At 41.2% G+C, this 18,851-nt stretch overlaps 1 protein-coding gene across 1 annotated transcript; it reads right to left on the bottom strand.

The window, feature by feature from the left end:
* Nucleotides 1-1,343: 1,343 nt before the first annotated feature.
* On the bottom strand, nt 1,344-18,851 carry SLC25A17 (solute carrier family 25 member 17). Its single transcript, XM_009902468.2, has 9 exons — nt 18,690-18,851; nt 13,592-13,652; nt 12,465-12,531; nt 11,054-11,205; nt 9,816-9,932; nt 8,953-9,098; nt 6,963-7,058; nt 2,387-2,469; nt 1,344-1,937 (listed from the first exon to the last, which is right to left on the bottom strand). Exons 1-9 carry the CDS (start codon nt 18,837-18,839, stop codon nt 1,790-1,792), a joined length of 1,020 nt encoding a protein of 339 aa, XP_009900770.2. The 5' UTR covers nt 18,840-18,851; the 3' UTR covers nt 1,344-1,789.

The following is an 18,851-nucleotide window of genomic DNA, read 5'->3' as shown; positions in this document are numbered from 1 at the left end:
ACACTACTGATGCTGAATTCCTAATTAAAAACATCAAAAAGACAGCAGAGTGTCTTTCCACAGGATAACTCATTTCAGCCAAGAGTATTTTCACTGAAATTTTCAGAACTCTGATTGTTTCTTTTCCCATGGTGAGGTCTGTAGTCTCTCATTAAATTTCATGTCATCTATCAAAGTATAATTACAGCCCATTATGCTTTTTTTATTCTTATTTGGTATGTAAATTTCATGTGGACCGAAAAGCAGCCAGCACTCAATGAAGAGCATTTTTCTTGTATACAGATACTCCCAATACTCTTAAAAGAAACAGCCAGTGTAAAGGGTTTATTCTTGACCAAAAGACAGCATTATCTGCAGAACTGCATTCCAATTTCCTACTTAGAGCTGCTCAACTGAGAGCATTTCAGTAACACATTTCCTGCAGCACTTCATTCTTCTTCCAGATATCCTTGGTGTTAGAACTACCATGGAATTTCTCAGTATTTGAAGAGGGAGGGGGACAGGCTCTTGTCATTTGTACCCTGTGACAGAACAAGGGGCAATGGATATAAACTACAGCACAGGAAGTTCCACCTCGATGTGAGGAGGAACTTCTCTTACTGTAAGGGTCAAGGAGCACTGGAACAGGCTCCCCAAAGAGGTTGTGCAATCTTTTCTGGAGACTTTCAAGACCCATCTGGATGCATTCCTGTGTGACCTGCACTACATTATATGGTCCTCCTCTGGCAGGGGTGTTGGACTCTATATCCAGAGGTCCCTTCCAACCCCCAGCATTCTGTGATCCTGTAAAACTCTTCTTCAGAACAATCCTACTGCACACTTCATGACAGACACAGCAGGACTTATTTGGATTTTATGGGCTAGGACTATTGAAAAAAAACTATGCAAAAAGAACAAAGAAACTTGCAGTAACTGGGACAACTGTTATGACTTTTATGCTTTATGGTCAGGAAAATGTCTGGAAAGATTAGTGGAAAAATAATTAAAGCACATTTTTGAGAGGGCATGCCACTTCTGCAGCATAGGGTTGAGCTCCCTGCCTGACATGAATTCACATATTCTTACAAGGGACAGGGTTGCAGAACTTCATGCATGTCTGTGTTAACAAGCCCATTTTCTTGAAGCAGCCTGAAGTACTCAGCTTGGCAAAGCAAGAGGTTTTGTTCCTCCTATCTAGCCAGTACATGCATTCAAAATTGCCAAGATTCAGAATAGATGGATCCAAGAAGGCAGTGTGTCTGCTCACTGGTAATGTATATTCTAACAGTTCAGAAACCTCACCACAGGTATTTGGGGCAATATCCTGCAGTTAAAAGAAAACTATGTCCAAAATCTTGCTCATTATTAATTAGTTTAATGAATCAAATATGAAGCAATGTAAACACAGATCAAGGAAAATAACATGAAAGCAGCCCCACCAGCTGCTGGCAGAAGGTAAAGACAGAAGAATAGCTGATGATGACTTGAGGAAAGTATGGTGAGATATTAATTCATTCCAAGAATGTCAAACAAATCATATAGTACTCAAAATTTCATGTCAAGTGCTTAAATAAGGTCTCTGCTTTGTTTTGTAACAGAGCAAGTCCACAGAAGAGCAGGGAATGGGCTATCCCTGAATTCATGGCAACAGGTCCTAAAAAGTATGTTCCAAATTCCTCCAAATACTGGACATGGAAGTGACTAACCGGAAAGAGAAACAGAGACAGCGAGGACCCTTTGTTACCCAGCCTGGTCTCAGAAAAGGAAATGTGCTTTCTAGACCCCATAATCTTTGGCATCGGTTCCTTGTTCATTGTCTGCGTGAATGCTTTAATCCCATGACTGTGAAGGTGGCAGCAGTCAGTTTCTCGTACACTAGAAACATAAGAGCAGCAGTAAGGACTGTCTGCAGAAGCTTTGCTTCAAGGCCTTTGTAGAGTCCCATTAATCCAAAACGCCTAAGGAGGAAAGAAACAAACATGGAAGCAAGAATGAACCACCTTCTGTAAATCAGTACAATACACAGAAAAACCAACATCACAGGTTAATGACAACTGTAAGAATCTTAAACTCATTCTTGGCCTGAGTGACAGCTGCTCAATAATCATATTCTGAAGAGAAAATTCTGCAGAAAGTTAAGTCTTCTGTGCAAGAAACTTGCTTCTTTTAAAGATGAGAGGTGAAGTAATCTGTACCCACAGATATCCTTGATACTGCTTACTGTACAGGTATTTAGGAGAATTTAGTTCCGTGAACTTACTCTGCAACATATAAGGAAAGCCAAATGGACCCAAATGGCAACTTTCAGGGAGGGAAAAGCCCCCAAGTCAGATCCAGCAATATTTTCAACATATTAGCAAGAATCCAGTCTTCTGTCACATTAGGAAAAAACACCTGGAAAGCTCACCTCACTCTCTGTTGAAGAAGGTAGAGAATATTTCTCAGGCTGCCTAGTGTTCGGTTCTCTGGGTTCAACCTGTGGCGCCCAAACTGAAATAGAGGAAGAGTGTTTCATTGTGCTGTTTCCCCATGGTGCCAGGCAGAGAAGCCAACACATGTCAAAACATCTTCCAGGTTACACGAGCCATTGGTGAAGAACTGAGGCCAAAGCTGACACTATGGACCTTCACACAGTAGACATTAAAATGGTCTGGGATATACTGCAGTTGTTTGTTCTGGATTCTAAGAAAGTTTTACACGTGGCCATATTTGCCCTCTTCCAGTTGCTCTGGAGGAAACAGTTTTCATGATCTCTAAAGCATTTGCTGATTCTTAGTAGGGATATGACATTCACAGCAAGACAACCACCAACAGAACAAGAGGACACAGTCTCAAGCTGCACCAGGGGAGGTTTAGGGTGGATGTTAGGAACAAGTTCTTCACAGAAAGAGTGATTTGCCATTGGGATGTGCTGCCCAGGGAGGTGGTAGAGTCACCATCACTGGAAGTATTTAAGAGGAGACTGGATGAGGCACTTGGTGCCATGGTTTGGTTGATTAGATGGTGCTGGGTGATAGGTTGGATGTGTTGATCTTGAAGGTCTTTTCCAACCTGGTTAAATGTATTCTATTCTTTCTGACCTGATCAACTCTCATTTACCAAAGATTCAAAGCCTCCTATGTCTGAAAAGTGTAACTACACTGAGAGTGCATAGTTGAACCCTGAACTTATCTGCCCAACAACGGTCTTGGAGGAAAACATTTACAGGTTAACTGCTATGGAACAATCCAAACTTGTGGCCTAAATACTACTTCTCTTTTACACACTGTGTTTTCTTATCCCCAAACTGTTTTTTCAGTAGGTATGATAGCTGCTGCTGTAATTTTATGTCTTGGGAGTTCAACCAGAAATTTCAGCAACAACACATCAACAGTACCTTCAGCAACCTGCAAACATGAATTATTAATAAACAAGGGTTGCCACACTTGTATTTATAACAACATAGCCAAATAGCTTTTGAAGCCTCTATTATGCTTATTTGCTAAGAGAGGTGAACTTGAGCAACTGCTTGTGGATGAGTTTCTTCCAAAACTTAGGCAACTGTTGTTTCTTAGGCATAAGAAATCAGCATCAGCAGTGGGCAGAGTGCACAAGCAAATGTAGGGAATTCAGAAATTGTAAGAAATCACAGGGATGACACAGGATCCTTTGCTATGTCTTAAGAACCCAGATGGAAACAGCAGCAACAGAATACTACTGGAAATCTCTATTAGGCAAATACATGCTCACGATCCATTATCTTCTCATCAGCAACTAACTCATTTGATATTGATAAATCAATGTTAAAGGTTATTGCCAGAAACTCTGACATGCCCCAAAACATTGCTAATGAGGTTTCAAATTACAATGCCAGTTGTCACTGCCCAGATTACTCATAGTTTTCCAAACTACACCAGGATTCGGTGCTTCCTCCTCCTCTTTTTCCACCATCATGCTATTTTTGTACTGCAAACAAAGGTTTGTGCAGGGGAAGCTGATTTCTCCTGGGACATCAATACTTCACTGATTGCTGCAGAAGATTTCCCAAAGGAACTAGCATTCTCTACACTAGAGAAAAGAGGCTTTTGAAGAGAAGTTTTCACCCAGGATCAGTGAGAACATTAACAGTACTGCTTTCTCTCCAGAGGCAAATTTAATTTACCTACTGTTTACTGACACATAGGCTAAAGAACAATTTCACTGCATAATGAGTAACACCAGTGCCATCTATTTTTAATGACTGAAAAGGAGATAGACATACCAAATGACAAAGCTGGAAGCTGCTTCCCACTATCCATTACACAGAATAACTGTTCATTATCAGGAAGCAGAAGAGTGCCTTGTCAAAATGGTGAAAGCAAAAGGTGTAGAGACATCATTACAGAGAACCCCACTAATTTTCAAACAATAAGTTTCTGATGTTTTCAGGTTGAGGAGTCCTGTAGTTATACCTATATGTTATACAGAACATGATGATGATGTGCAAGTTTTTATGAATGATGTCAAGTTTCTACTAGCTTGTAAATCTGCTGCAATGGTTTCAAAAAGCCCACAGCTATACAAAATATACTTCTTGCAGCATTTTGTTTATGAAAATACTAAACCTCTAGCCATAACTCTTTAAGTCACTTCGTGTGAATAACAAAGATTTCATCAAATCTAACAATGGCAGCTTTAGATTAGAAAGCAAATTGCCAAGTAGTGTAAGTCTGAACTGGACAGCACAAGCATCACAGATGCATGCTTCTGCTGTTCTGGACAGAAGTGTTCAGGGTTTCTGGCTATTACTTCTTTCACAGAGGAAAGGGAAAGAAATCACTCATAGTGACTGCAGAACTACAGACAAGGTCCTTGTATTCCATATTATCACAGGGAGAGGATGGACTGGTATTGACAAGTAGCATATAGGCCCCCATTTCACAGTGGCCTGCTGGGAGAAAAATCCTTCCACCATGACACTGCTGGCTAGCTGTGGTCCAGCAGAAAGGAAGCTCATCACTGCTCAGGCAAGTGAGCAGTGAACGAGCTGACTTCAGCAGAGGTGAGCAATATGCAGCAGCTGGTTTGCAAATCAAGCTGGCAGCACAACTTAACAGAACTGCCCTGGTTTTGAAGAATGAATGTCACCAAGAGACAGAATTTTCACAATGCCAAAAGGAGACAGACAGAACATGAAAAGCCTAGTAACCATTTCTACAGCAAGCACAGAGAAGAACAAGAGTTGAAGCTGTAACATTGATACAGCCCTATGAAAACTGCCCTGTCATGCAATGTAGCCATCACTGGAGGTTTTCAGGAGAAGACTTAATGGGGTGCTTGGTGCTGTGGGTTAGTTGTTTAGGTGGTGCTGGCTTGGTTGATGGGTTGGACGCGATGATCTTGAAGGTCTCTTCCAACCTGGTTTATTCTATGTATTCTATGTATTCTAATGTAAAGCTAAACTGGACCACTCCAACTTTCTTCCAGTCCTGCTTCACACCAGCAGAGAAAGCAGCACAGATTTAAAACACACTGATGCTGCAACTCATCCAAATGAAGCTATATTTGCTCACATGTTCTTCTGTATCTGTACTTCAGTAGAAGTCTCTGTTACTAGGTTAACTTCTGAGATGTGTCCAGGCTGTTAAAAGCAAAGACACCAAATGAAGGTAATAGCTCAGCTATCATCAAACTTCAGAAGAGGTGACTGCTGACAAAACTACAGTGTGGCTGACACATCAACAGTGCAGGTGCCATTCTGGGCACCATTAGGGTGGTAAGGCAGAAAGCTTTGCAGACAGAAAAGTTTTACCTAGTGTCTTTTCGGGGTAGCAGCAAACACACAGTAAATATATTCAAGTCCTGTTGGTTTGAAATAGAGCATCTAAACTATCCAAAAAATCAAAACACATTTAGTCCACTCCAATTAGAGAGAAGAAAAACTAAATTAATCACAAAACTTGCATGAAAGCCACTTGATGAAAGCCAGATGAAAACTTGCATGAACCAGATGAAAACTTGCATGAAGACCACTTGCATGAAAACCAGATGAACAATTAACAAGAAAACTCTCCAATTAGACAAGTCTGCAAAGAGGTATCTTTAGCATGGAAGGATCATATTCAATAATTCTACTAATTCAGCAAATTTATACACATCTCAGAACATGATAATGGTTTTACCATGCAAGCAAGTTAAGGCTTCTCCTCACTTTGGAACACATCCCTAAATTTTATGGGGAAACATTCATTAATATTTAACTGGTACAAAAGTCATCAAGAAGCAACTTACAAAAATAGATTTAAAGGCACAGAATGCTTGTTCATGTATGGCCAGGTCTCTTCTCCACTCACCAACTTTTATCTTGTTTCAATATTACAACAATATTGGTACATGCTGAGGGCAGCAGCATTATCCAGCATACATACAGATTACAAGTGAGAATAAATTCCAGTGTTTCCATTACCATTACAATTAGTGCACAAGGCCAGGCAAGTGGTTAAAGATATTATTTATGAGGGAGCTCAGCTTCCCCTGATGATTCACATCCTGGCTACTCACAAGGGCAGGCCACCACACAAATAAAACAAAACCTAAGAAGAGAACTTTTTTGGATTACCCCAGATCATTTAGAAACAAACTAGCTTTAGAGGATTTAATTTTAACTGCCCACTTGACACAAAATATATATTCAAAGAACTAAATGTACATTTTTGTAATGCATAGCAGCAGCATGGAGCATTAGCTTCTGTGAGACACTGGACCAATGCATTATGTTGCAAATCCTAGCAGCCATCTGCAACAAATGTGCATCAGGAATTCAAAGTTCTATCAGAATCTGCCAGTACAGGATCAAAGAGAGGCATTGTTTTCAGTGACTTGCATCATGCAAAAGGAGCTCCCAAAGTGAGGGGTTCATTAACAAAAAAGGAAAGCCATAGATAAAAAGGAAAGCCATACACACAAGGCTCGCATTATAGAGAACAAGTCAGAGGCAGCTGCCCTGAAATGGAATTATTACTTACCCGCAGAATTGACTGTACTGTCTGCAGAGGATAAGTGAGCGTGGTGGCAACTGCTTTGGCTATTGCACCAATGACAAAAGCATCCAAAGATGTGAGCTGTTCAACAGATAAAGAACATATTACTTCCACAGAGAACCAAACCACTCAGTTACCCATATGCGTTCGAGGGTTCTGGTACCTGCTACCAGGTTATTTAAATAGCCTTGGCATAAAGATCTCATCAAGTCTTCTCACTTTAAAGACTTAGCTATAGTTCAACCAACTAAAGTTTATTTGTAACTTCTACCTGCTCATAAGCTTTTGAATTCCTCACTATAACTAGGTTACTCAAACAAAGCGGTGGTGGAGCTATATGACTAGATCAGTTTAAAGCACCAAGAGTAGACAACAGATAGGGGAGTAGCATTTCAACATACCACCAATCAATAAGCATTTCAGCTTTTTGCAACATGTGAGCTAATAAGTTACACATCACTTGTGGAAAAAGTGACATTTAAAAGACTCTTTGAACATCACTCTGTAGCCCTGATACATAATCACTATGCTGTCAGGCAGAATCTTAGTCTTGATGACATAGGCAAAAAGCCTTATCCCTTAAGAACACCTGCTGAAAGCCCATCCTCATCTCCAAAGCCCACAACATTCCATGATGCACCAAATACACCTAAGCTAATTACATTGCATCTCAGTCTAACATTGTGAATTATCACTGAAAATAAGCAGGTGCCCCTATCAAACCATGCCCCAAATTTATAAGTTATGTTGATTTCAATCAAAAATACACACACAGAGGCACAGCTTTGAAAAGAATCTGATATACTTAATCAGGAAAAGATAAAATAGGAGGAAAAATATTGTCCAAAATAAAAATTAACATTGCTAGGGGGGGAAAAAAAAAGGATGCTTCCTCTCCACTGATCAGAGACAAAACATGCCCTAATTTAAGGCAGAACTAAGTAACCAAAAAGAAACACAAGAAATAAACATAGCAATTGGCCAACAGACAAACAACAACACAGAGGGAAGCTCAGTTTGTTGCTCAAAAAAAATGTATTGTCCATTGTAGCTGGACAGAGCCATTAGGTACAGAGTGCTACAGCTGTAGTCTTGACTACAGATAAATGAGGCTTGGGTTTTTACCATGAGGCATGATCTCATGTGAAAATAATTTCACTGTGTCTTGAGAAGAACCAAAATGGCTTTAACATATTGATATGATCCAGCAATTTAACACAGCCAAATGCATTCTGAAGTCACAAATGAATAGCAAAGCACTGCAGCTCATACATATGTTATGACAATATCATAAATTATAACCAAATGCTGTTCAGTTTGCTAGAACGTAAAAGGAACATGAGTTCAGGTGAGCTGCTATAAGGAAAAAGAATCAAGAAAAAAGGGACTGCAAATCAGGGACAGAAAAGTGATTCTACCTCAGTTTAAAGAATCAGGGAGGTGTGGTTGCAATGCCATGTTCAGTTCTAGTGGTCATCCTTGGAAAAAGAATATTGGAAAATTGAGGGCTTCAGGAAAAGCACTGCTCAAATGACAGAGCCCAGAACAAATCTGTGATAGTTCAGAGGCTCTATGTGCTTGATTTACTGGAGAAAGGGTTAAAGAGGTGACTTCTGAACAGCCTGTACATCCATAGTTATATTTAAAATTTTTAAAAACCCCAGATATATCAGAATTGAACTCTCTACTTTAAATCAAGACCTGTGAACAAATCTAAACAAATGTGGATAAGAAGTGCACTTTTATTTTTACTGGAAGAGGAATTCATCCTTAGAATACATTCCCTAGGGATGTGAAAGATTCACGTCTCACTTCACAATGATGCAATTTTTAGAAGCTACATTAACTCAAAAGAAACTCAAAAAATACAAGAATCAAACCCAAACCTACACTCCAGAATTTGCTCAAGTAACACATGTCAAAGAACTTCTTATAAAGGAGCATGTCCCATTACCTGGCCTCAAAACATACTCACTTGCTGCTGCTTTTTCAAAAGCTTGCGTTTGAAGCCTTCATAGAACATGAACTGTATGGCAGGGTTGAAGACCAGTAGCAAGGAGGGGAAAGTACCATTCCATAAAGCTAAGACTCCTTCATCTCTTATTATCTGATGAAAGGCATCTGAGGAAAAAGGTGTACAAAAATCTTTATAAAAATAGCAAAAAACCCACTGAGTACCAAATTCTAACTGCAGAAGAGGACAAGCTACACTTAAAGCCTAAAATTCGAAGTGCATAAAAATCCACTGTAGTCTTTTATGGGACTTTTTAAAGCTTCCATTCTAATCTGGGTGGTAATGGAAAAAATAGTGACCAAGTTGGTTCTTGCTCACATTACCATAAACAAAACTTATCATCTGCTCTTTTTAGTACAAGCTCTTTTTGGAAACTACACTGGTTTTAGTACAAGCTCAGCATCAACATCAAGGTCTTCTAAACATTCTTCAAATCATCAATCTTTATTTTAATTTTCAACTAAGATAGCCTGAACTTGCAGGTGATTAAGAGATTGAGGCAAGTGAAGTTTAACTTGCAGATTGTCTGTCCCAGCTACCAGAAGCTACTCTGCTCCAAAAGTGAGCATGTAACTTTTGTTAGAAGATGCGTGCCCAGGCAAAAGGTATTTCAGTTACAGGTGTGTATACTACAAACTCTTCATTACCATCAGAACTGGCGAAGTGCAGCTCCCTGTAAAACTCAGTGACTGCAAAGGCAGGGGGAAGTACAGAGATTCCAGAGGGAAATCTATTACATAAATCAAGGTCTTTGAACTTGAGAGGCCTTGGTGTATTTCATGTGATGAAATTCTCTTTGGTTGAAGACAAGAACAGGTGCTTACCTATTATGCCTTTGTAATTGGTTGGTACAATGTCTTCATTTCTAAACTTTGCTCCCTGCAGCTTCAGACGTGTGTTCACTACCCAAAGAGGAGTAGTCAAGAGTACATTCACTACACCTAAGGCATAATACAGCACAAAGAAAATCAGCAAGACCCACAAGAAGGTTTTAAACATTTTATTGCACCCTTTTACCCCAATTCAAACACTCCTGAAATGACACAGCATAAGTACACTTAAGGGGGGAAACACAGGATTCTGCAAAAATTTCAAGTAAGGCTCAGAAGTGGCCAGAGATGACATGATTGCAGTTATAAACCCCAACAGAAAAGCTTGAAAGCCAGAAAAGCCAACTTAATTTCCTTCCTTACTTCCCTCAAGTATTCAACCATTCATTACGCCTACAAGAAACAAGAGCCTTCCTCTACCCACCACCCCACCAAAACAAAAACCCAACCAATCCCAAAACAAATAACCAAGCAACAACAGGAAAAGAAAACCAAACCCACCACCAACCCCAAACAAAACCAGCCCATAACCCAGGCCTTTTTTGCAAGATTTTTTTTAAAACCAGCTTGTCTCAGTACCCTTGCATGAGCAATTGTTCCTGCAGAATTTTCTAGCAGGCACAGAGTAGCAATTTTTCACAGTGGATTTGCTAGAAAAGCCACTAATGTCATTGTCCCTTCAAAGAAACCACTGCAGCATCCAAGTAGGAGGAAGGGATGAATAACTCATAGTCCCATTGCACCTGTATTTAAGTAGGGATTTACTGTCACCTTAAGGTGACAACCCAAAAAGAAGCCTGAAAACTGTCACTCACATTAAAAACTCTTAAATTATTGCAGTTGAAAATATCTCAGAACTGACAGATAAGAAATAGATCTATTTCATTCCTCTGGAAAAATAAAATTATCATCTCCCCCTGCCACTTGTCTTCAGCATCTAAATAATGATGTTTAGAGACCATGGTAAACAACATCTCAAACACAAATAAAATACTAGATGACAACAGTGCTGTGCTTTGTGCCAGAATTCACAACAGCAATAATTTATGTATCTACTTATGAGGCAGGGAAGGCACAGAAGAGCAGTTGGAACTCTACAATGAAGCAGTGCACACAGCAGGAGGTGTAAGCACTCAAAGTGACCTCCAGTAGAGTTCATAAAGGGGGGAAAAAAAAAGCTATAATACACTTAAAAACACATTTTGAATGAAATGGAGATTTTTCAGAATTACCTGCAACAACCCCAAGAACCAAGTCCTTCCCAGTTGTGGAACTCTGACCTTTGACCCAGAGGGCTTTAAGACTATTAAATGTATAAAAATAAACAAAATTGGAGCAGCAAAGGCTGGAGATAACAGGGAACCATCCTCGATATGGTGCCAACCTGACAGAGAGGAAAAAGTCACAGGAAGGATCAGCAAGGTATTTATGTGATCTGGTTGATTTTAGATGTCAGTCCTAGAAAAGGACAAAAGCACAGGGAAGAAAGTAAAGCTGTTTGATAAACACAGAAAGTCCATGTGCGTTATCCATATGAGAAAAGCAATGTCACACACGTGTTATGTGAGACAAGACTCTACAAGATAATGCAAACAAGATGTTTATGATCTTGCATCACATTTCAGATTTGTTGTCATTTGTGGCTTTCTTTGGTTATTCTGAACATCTCTCATTGCTTAGTCAGGCCTTCCCAGTACTTTTGGAAGAAACAATGCTCCCCATTTGCCAGAATTTGTTTTGTTTTACAGGAAAGGGAGGATGAGCACTTTTGCAATCTCTCCACTTCAGTTGACTTCTTGGTTCTTTCCTTTTTAACCTTTTTTTTTTTTTCCCCTTTCAATAATTGAAGCTTACTTGCCACCCTCATGTGGCAAAAGTAATGCAGGAATGTGAACAAAGCAGATCTCTGAGAAGTACTCGAGCACACAACTGCCAACTGCTCAAGTTAAAAGGTGGTAAACCATTACTGGCCAAGTTAAACTTTTCTCAACTTGTGCATCCTGAAACCTCTGCTGTACTTCAGTTCCAGGGATTTACTTGGGAAAATACTTGTAACAAGGACACACAAACCGCTGTTTTTCCCAATCAGCTCAGCCCAGGCTATGTGACAAATACTAAAGCACAGCATTGCTGAAAGTTCCTAGATCTTGAATCTCACCAGCATAGAGCCACTTGTTATTTACTTTCACATGCTCAGGAGAAAAAAAAAACCTTGTAACTGGGACACAATCTCAATTCTCCTGCTGAAAGTGGCTCAGCCACCCCAGGAGTTTCATCCTTGTTGTGAGAAACAGACACACCCAAGAATCCAGGCAGATGAAGCTGGTTTATCAGGTACCTGAAGGGACAGTTGTGTACAAACCTGCATTTCCAAGGAGGCACAGCTACCTCACTCATGGAGGCACAGTTACATCACTGAACAGATCAATTGCATAAAGTGCTCAAGAAAGTTAATCCAAATTAGTTGAAGTCAAGGATACCAGATTATGCAAGTCCTATCAAACTGACATGGAGACATTTTAATTCAGAATAAAAAACACTGTCCACTCAAATAGGGGCTAATTATTCTACTTTAAAAGCAAATTCAAATTAGTTTCAGAGCTTGTCTACATGAAGACAGGCAGAAAATGAGTATCTACTCACAGGCCCTCTTCTTTGATTATTTCCAGTAGAACTGCTGGTGTTGTCTTAGACTTCCGTTTCTCATCAACTGGAAAACAGAAGAATCAAACGTTTAAATTATTTTTAGCACACATTCTGAAGTCCTAATCCTTCCTATTCTGAACATACCCCAGAGGAGCACATTTCTTCTTTCTAATAAAGGACAGACATTCCCCCTTTCTGCAGCAATTCCAGAAAGCATGTCCTTATTTTAATTTGCTAGGTAAGGCTACTTCTCCTTTAGTTTTTTTCTTTAATTCTTCCCCAGGCTAGCTGGCTCTGTTGTGCACCACAGCATCTGTGGTTACCAATTCTAACTGTTGTGACATAAACTGAAGGCAAGCTCCCCTCAGGTAACAGACTAGAATTTGCCCTGCCTAGCTGCTCACGAAGTTGTTCCTTGCATGCCAGACTAGCACCACTAGCAGAGCAATCTCTTAATCTGCAGACAGCTAAGCCTTAACAAAACACTGTCTCTTCCTGCATTGAAAGCTGCTCAATAGTGATATGGTGCTCATTTCTCAACCACATATTTCTAATGATTTGGTTGATGATCTCCTGCTAGTTCTCAACAGCACTTTAGTGACAGCACCAAAATGTTTGGTGATTCCGTGACTTTTGATTAGAAGACAGAGCATTAGAACAAAAAAGGTCATACCCAGATGTTTTTTTTGTAAACACTTGATGTTCCTACTCCTGTTTTTAACCCTCATTTTTCCCTTTAAACCATTCTCAGGAATGATTCTCGATTTGTTTTCCATGATGCTGCCCCTGCGTTTTGGAGTGTTAGCAGCAGCCAAAAGCAAACAACACACGTGCAGCCCTGGGTAATCTCACATCCTTCTTTTTGGTCTTAGATAACAATTTAAAAGCCATGCCTGGCAATAGATCACACAGCCTTTTCAGCCAATTAGAAGGTTGCCCAATACTTTTGAAAGGGACAATTACCCCTCAGCTAGAAAAATGGTATGAGTGATCAAATAGTGTATTACATAGATAAGATTCCCGTTCATCCCATTCCTAGGTCCCCCTGCAACCACCCTTACAAGTGCCCAAGCCAAGATGAACAAAAACACCACCATATAAAGAAACTAGAGTTTGACACTTACCCTGAAGTCTAAGTCTAGCTGTATCCAAAGGAAAAAATACAGTCATTGCAGTCATACTGCCCTGAAAAACAAAATAAACTGGCTATATAGCATATTGGTAGCTCTGTACTCCCTTTTGTAGCTCTTCACTCCTCATCCAGAAACCAGTCACTGAGTAAGTTTAAAAGGAGGATGAACTCCATGCATAACAACATCTGTTTGAATGGGAGGTTTGGTCCCATACTTACAAGTTTTTTCACCTCTTGTATTAGATCAAGCTGACATTAAAACCATTAGAAGCTTTCTGCCCAAAAGAGAAAGTTTTTGAAATCTGAGAAGTAATAATGTGGGCTCCAGGAGACAATCATATGGCACTTTCTCTACCTCCCATTAGCCTCAGTACCCAACTTCTGGTTTAAAAAATAAAGTAAAATACTTCACCACAAGCAAACATTGTATTACAATAACCTTGTTTTGACTTAAAAACCCTCCCAACATATAGACTTTTGTTCATTTAAAAACCGACAGTACATACTTCTTGGGACTTAATCCAGGTTTATACTGAAATTTCAATGCAGGCAATGAAGATCTGCCTACTAAGACACACTCTGGCAGGAGTGACATGAAATCGTGACTAGATGTCACCAGATTAACTCCTTGTGAATCTAACACCTTCTTCATGCCCTGTGCTATCCAACCACTAGAGCTTCTACATGCAAGAGCCAGCAGCCACTCTCCTTTACAACAGGGTTAAATACTGTACTTGCAAATGCTCATCAAGCAGCTGCTCCCTCTCTCTCTCCACTAGCATTCAGCTTCATCTTTCTTTAGCACTCCAACACTAATACTGCACAGCTCTTGGAAAAGATCTCAAACTCAAAAAGACCCTGGCTTGGTGTAAGCCTGTTAACACTCCATGGTAGTATTAAATGCATTAAGTGGCTGCTGAAGCTGTGGCACTGTCCCCTCATCAGCCACGCAAATGCTGGAAAGGTCTGGTACCACAAGGCACACACACATTGTGTTTAAAGCACAAGGCATAGTCCGACTTGAACTTTCTAGAGCTAGGTTATGCCATACATTTAAGCAAGCTTTGCCTCTGGAAACACTCCAGCTCCCAAGTAGGCTGCTTGGACCTATCTCTGCAACCAGCAAGAGAGGAATATTTTCCAGGTGGTGTTCCTCCAAGACAACTCCTGGCTGAAATCTTAACAAGACTTCAGTTTTTCCAGTTTTCATAACAGCCAGTAGCAGAAGAAAGGAAACACTGGGCCATAACTACCTGGTTCTTTTAACTCATTTGCTTAGGGCTCTAACCAAAAGGTTGGTTCTGCTCTCCCATATACTCCTGTGTGCTTATTCTCAGTATCTGCTGTGCACAGGCTGGACAGCCAGTAGGACTAGTGACCCATTTGACTAGAAATCTACAAAAAATAAATTTCAGTTAGAAGGCTACTACCAGCACCAAAAAAGTGCCAGAAAGAGCCAAAACAGATTCCTAATGACAGCTGCATTATGGCAGCTCTGAAAACAATCTCAAAACAGTCACACACAGCTATACACAAAACAGCCACATGACTGCACGGTCACTGCAAGTTCCAGCATTCTGCAACTCCATTTATCCTACCTCCACCCTCCCAAAGTGGTATTTATCTTAAGTCCTACTCTCAATGCAATCAATTTTACAGCAACACACACACATGCACTCAAAATCAGAAAATGGGGAAGTAGTCTGGGCAATGGCACACAGGAGAAATGGGTAGACACAAGGTACAGAACAAATATTTCAGTTAGACCTACGATGATCATCTAGTCCAACTGCCTGACCACTTCAGGGCTGCACAGAAGTTAAAGCATATTATTAAGGGCATTGTCCAAACACCTTTTACACACTAAGAGTTTTACAGCATCAACCACCTCTGTAAGAAGCTTGTTCCAGTGTTTGACCACCCTCTCAGTAAAGGAAATGCTTCCTAATGTCCACTCTAAACCTTCCCTGGCACAGTTTCGAAGCACTCCTGCACAAGCCTGAACTGCTTTAAAACATGTATTAAGGTACAGATCAGCAGAGTTATTTCACAATTCTGCTGATCTGACAGATTACTGCCAGTAAAAGATAACTGGTACCTTCTACCCTCCTTTTTCTAAACACAAAAAGAAATTCAGAAAAGCAGAGTTCAGTTTATAAACCCAGGAAAAAAGTAACAACTCAACAGCATGGTGAGAAGATTGCCAGAAGCATTATATGGAGAAGACAGGATTTCATAGCTAGATGAGAGAGGACTTTTCCAGCAGCAAAAAAAACCCCTTGAGATGGGCTCAGATTCCTCAATGAATTGCACTTGAGACCAACAGTTCCATAGTAACTCATATTATTGGTTGCAGGAACATATCCTGAAAACGTAGGGCCCTGCACTGTTGAAAGGGAGAAGTTCAAAGTCAGCCTTCCCACCACCTCCCTGTCTGTGCTGAACCTTGGTAGCTTGCCAAGCTGTGCTGTTGCTGAATAATCACTAGGACAGGTACAAACTGGCTTAAGCAATCCCATGTCTTGGTCAGCTGTATTTGTGCTCCGGTCTCCTCTGTTTTAGTGGCTTAGCTTTTGGGGCACTTACACGATGATGCAGGCAAGGAAACAAATTTGTCAGAAAAGTAACTTTTTCCACTGGGTTACTTCAGTCAGAGCAGTTCCCTCATCAGCCATAGCAGCACATAAACAGCTGTGCAGTAGCCAAGAAGAGGCAGTAAGCGGCCAGAACAAATGGCCTGAGGCTACTGCTACCAAAAAGCGATGTGCAGGAGCACAGCCTAAAGTTTGATTTGCTAAATAATAAACATTTTAATACATATTAGAAGGGGAAATAAAAAACGTTTTCAGACAACATTCAGAGTCAAAAAATGCAGCTTGACTACTGCGTGACACTCCTACAAAACTCTCGTTCCTATGGCTTGGGTAGGAGGAAGGTTACTTTATAAGCAGAGTTATGAAATATTTATGCAATTCAATTAACATTCACAGAAGTCAATCACTTCTTTTTTTGCTGCCCTCTGAAGTATTCATTTGTCCCAGGCTTAGTTAGCTAGCCTAGAAGATAATGAACTTTCGCCATACTAGAACAGAAACAAAAACTATCACATGTGATCTGACATGTTCTTCTGACTCGTTACCTCAGCACAGCTCTGTGGGTTAATTCTTGCATCACATCCACATATCAGTGTGCTTCATAATAATTTAAATAAATGGTGAGGCAATATCAGAAAAGTTAATACCCATGACAAAGGTCTTGCCAAAATTTAAGTATTACAGCAGCAAACAGAAATCTTTACTATAAAAAGAAAAATCAATGAATTGAGGCTTCCAGCATAAGGCTGTGTGAACACACACACACAAACACACCAAACACCAACTCCCCATCCCCCCAAAAACCAACACAACCACCAAAACAACCTACACCAAACCAACCAACCAAAAATCAACCACCAAACCCCCCAAACAAAAATCCCAAGAAAAAGTCACATCATTAAAAACTCTTGTTTCAGAACTTTAACTGTATATGAATATTAGTGACAGTAGGTGGAAGACACGAGCACACGGAAGTCCAATCGCTCCAAAATGTGTTCTATCCCTTCATGACGACATCACTGCTGAGATGGAAGCATCATCAATACAATAAAGAATTCCTACTAACACTACCCAGGAACCTGAGATGCCATTTCATTACCAATTTAAAGTTTATGGCTGGTTTCACAAATTTGGGTTATATCACAAAATCTGTTCAAGAACACAGTCTGATTATAGTGGTCTGCACTTGAGAGCAAGAAACTACCAGTGAGGACTAGAAACTACTACCTACTCCATACAAATCAGCAAAAGGAGAGCAGGAAGTATTTCAATAATGTGATCATTTCTTGAAAGTGTAAACAAAATCCCTCTGATGCTTAAGTGAGCAGATGTAAACACTTTAAAGAACAGACAATCTCTCATTTATTTATATATGATAAGGCAAAACACACTTTAGAGTAGTTTTTATCTTTTAGAACCAGCCTTAATTATTCAAAAACATTTAGTGATTTACATCCTACATAAGGCATTGTGAGTTAAGGACTCATAAGGGGAAGCTTTGCCAGAAGAATGGATCAGCAATTACCAAAATACACATTTAGATGTTCTTGTCTCTCTGGAATAACCCAAGAGTAGAACTGCATCAACTGGGCAGCCTGCTCCAGTGCTTGGTAACCCTTTCAGTGAAGAAATCTTCTGTAATATCCAATATAAACCTCCCTTTGCACAACTTGCAAACAAATTGAGTCTCGTCCTATTGCTTCTAACTTGGGAAAAAAGACTGACATCCTTTCAGGTGGTTGTATAGCGCGGTAACATCTCCCCTCAGCCTCCTTTTCTGTAGGCTAAACACCCGAGTTCCCTCACCCACCCCCTCATGAGACTTGTTCTCTAGACCCTTCAGCAGCTTCGCGGCCCTTCTTTCAACACACTGCAGCCTCAATGTCTTTCTTGTAGCGAGGGCCCCACACCTGCACACTGTATTCGAGGTGCAGCCTCGCCAGTACTGAACACGAGGAGTATCGCTGCCCTGCTCCTGCTGGCCACACTGTTCCCTGTAGAAGGCAGGATGCTGTTTGCCGCCTCGGCCACCTGAGCACACTGCTGGATTACGTTCAACCAGTTGTCAAAATCCACATGCAAAATCAGTGACCAGCAAAACGAGGGTTTTGCGAGCGGCGTGCTCACACGGGATGAGTGCCAGAGAAGAGACTCGGTGTCGGGGAGCCTTCATCCCAACCCCTCTCCTTGTGACTACGAAGAACTCGGGTACGACCGCGCAGGGGTCGCACCTCAGCCGGGTTACCCCAGCCCTGCCAGGCCGCACCGCCCTACCCTCCGCACACCTCCGAAGCCGCCCCCTCAGGCGCGGACCCCCAGACCAAAGCGTAAGGAGGCCTGCGACCTCCCCAGCGCCCCCCTGCCAGGCCACCCTGCCTGCCCTTCCTCTCCACTCGTCAACCAGACCCCCGCCTCGGCCCCGTCGCTGGCCGCCGACGAGATGCCCCCTCCCCCAACCCGGCACCGCTCGCGAGGAGCCCCGACCCGCTCGCTCACCACAGCGCCAGACACGGCGTGCACCAGGCTCTCGTAAGAGACGATGGAGGACATGGCCACAACTCTAGCGGGCTCCGCCGCCAGCCTGTCCGACCGCACCTCGGCACCGGCGAGAGCCGGGCTGCCTGCCTCCACCTCCTGTCCCGCCATGGCGCCCGCCCT

This window comes from Dryobates pubescens, chromosome 15, assembly GCF_014839835.1.
Source record: "Dryobates pubescens isolate bDryPub1 chromosome 15, bDryPub1.pri, whole genome shotgun sequence".
Taxonomy (NCBI): domain Eukaryota; kingdom Metazoa; phylum Chordata; class Aves; order Piciformes; family Picidae; genus Dryobates; species Dryobates pubescens.
The sequence above is the reverse complement of the archived record's forward strand: the minus strand, read 5'-3'. Positions and strand labels throughout refer to the sequence as shown.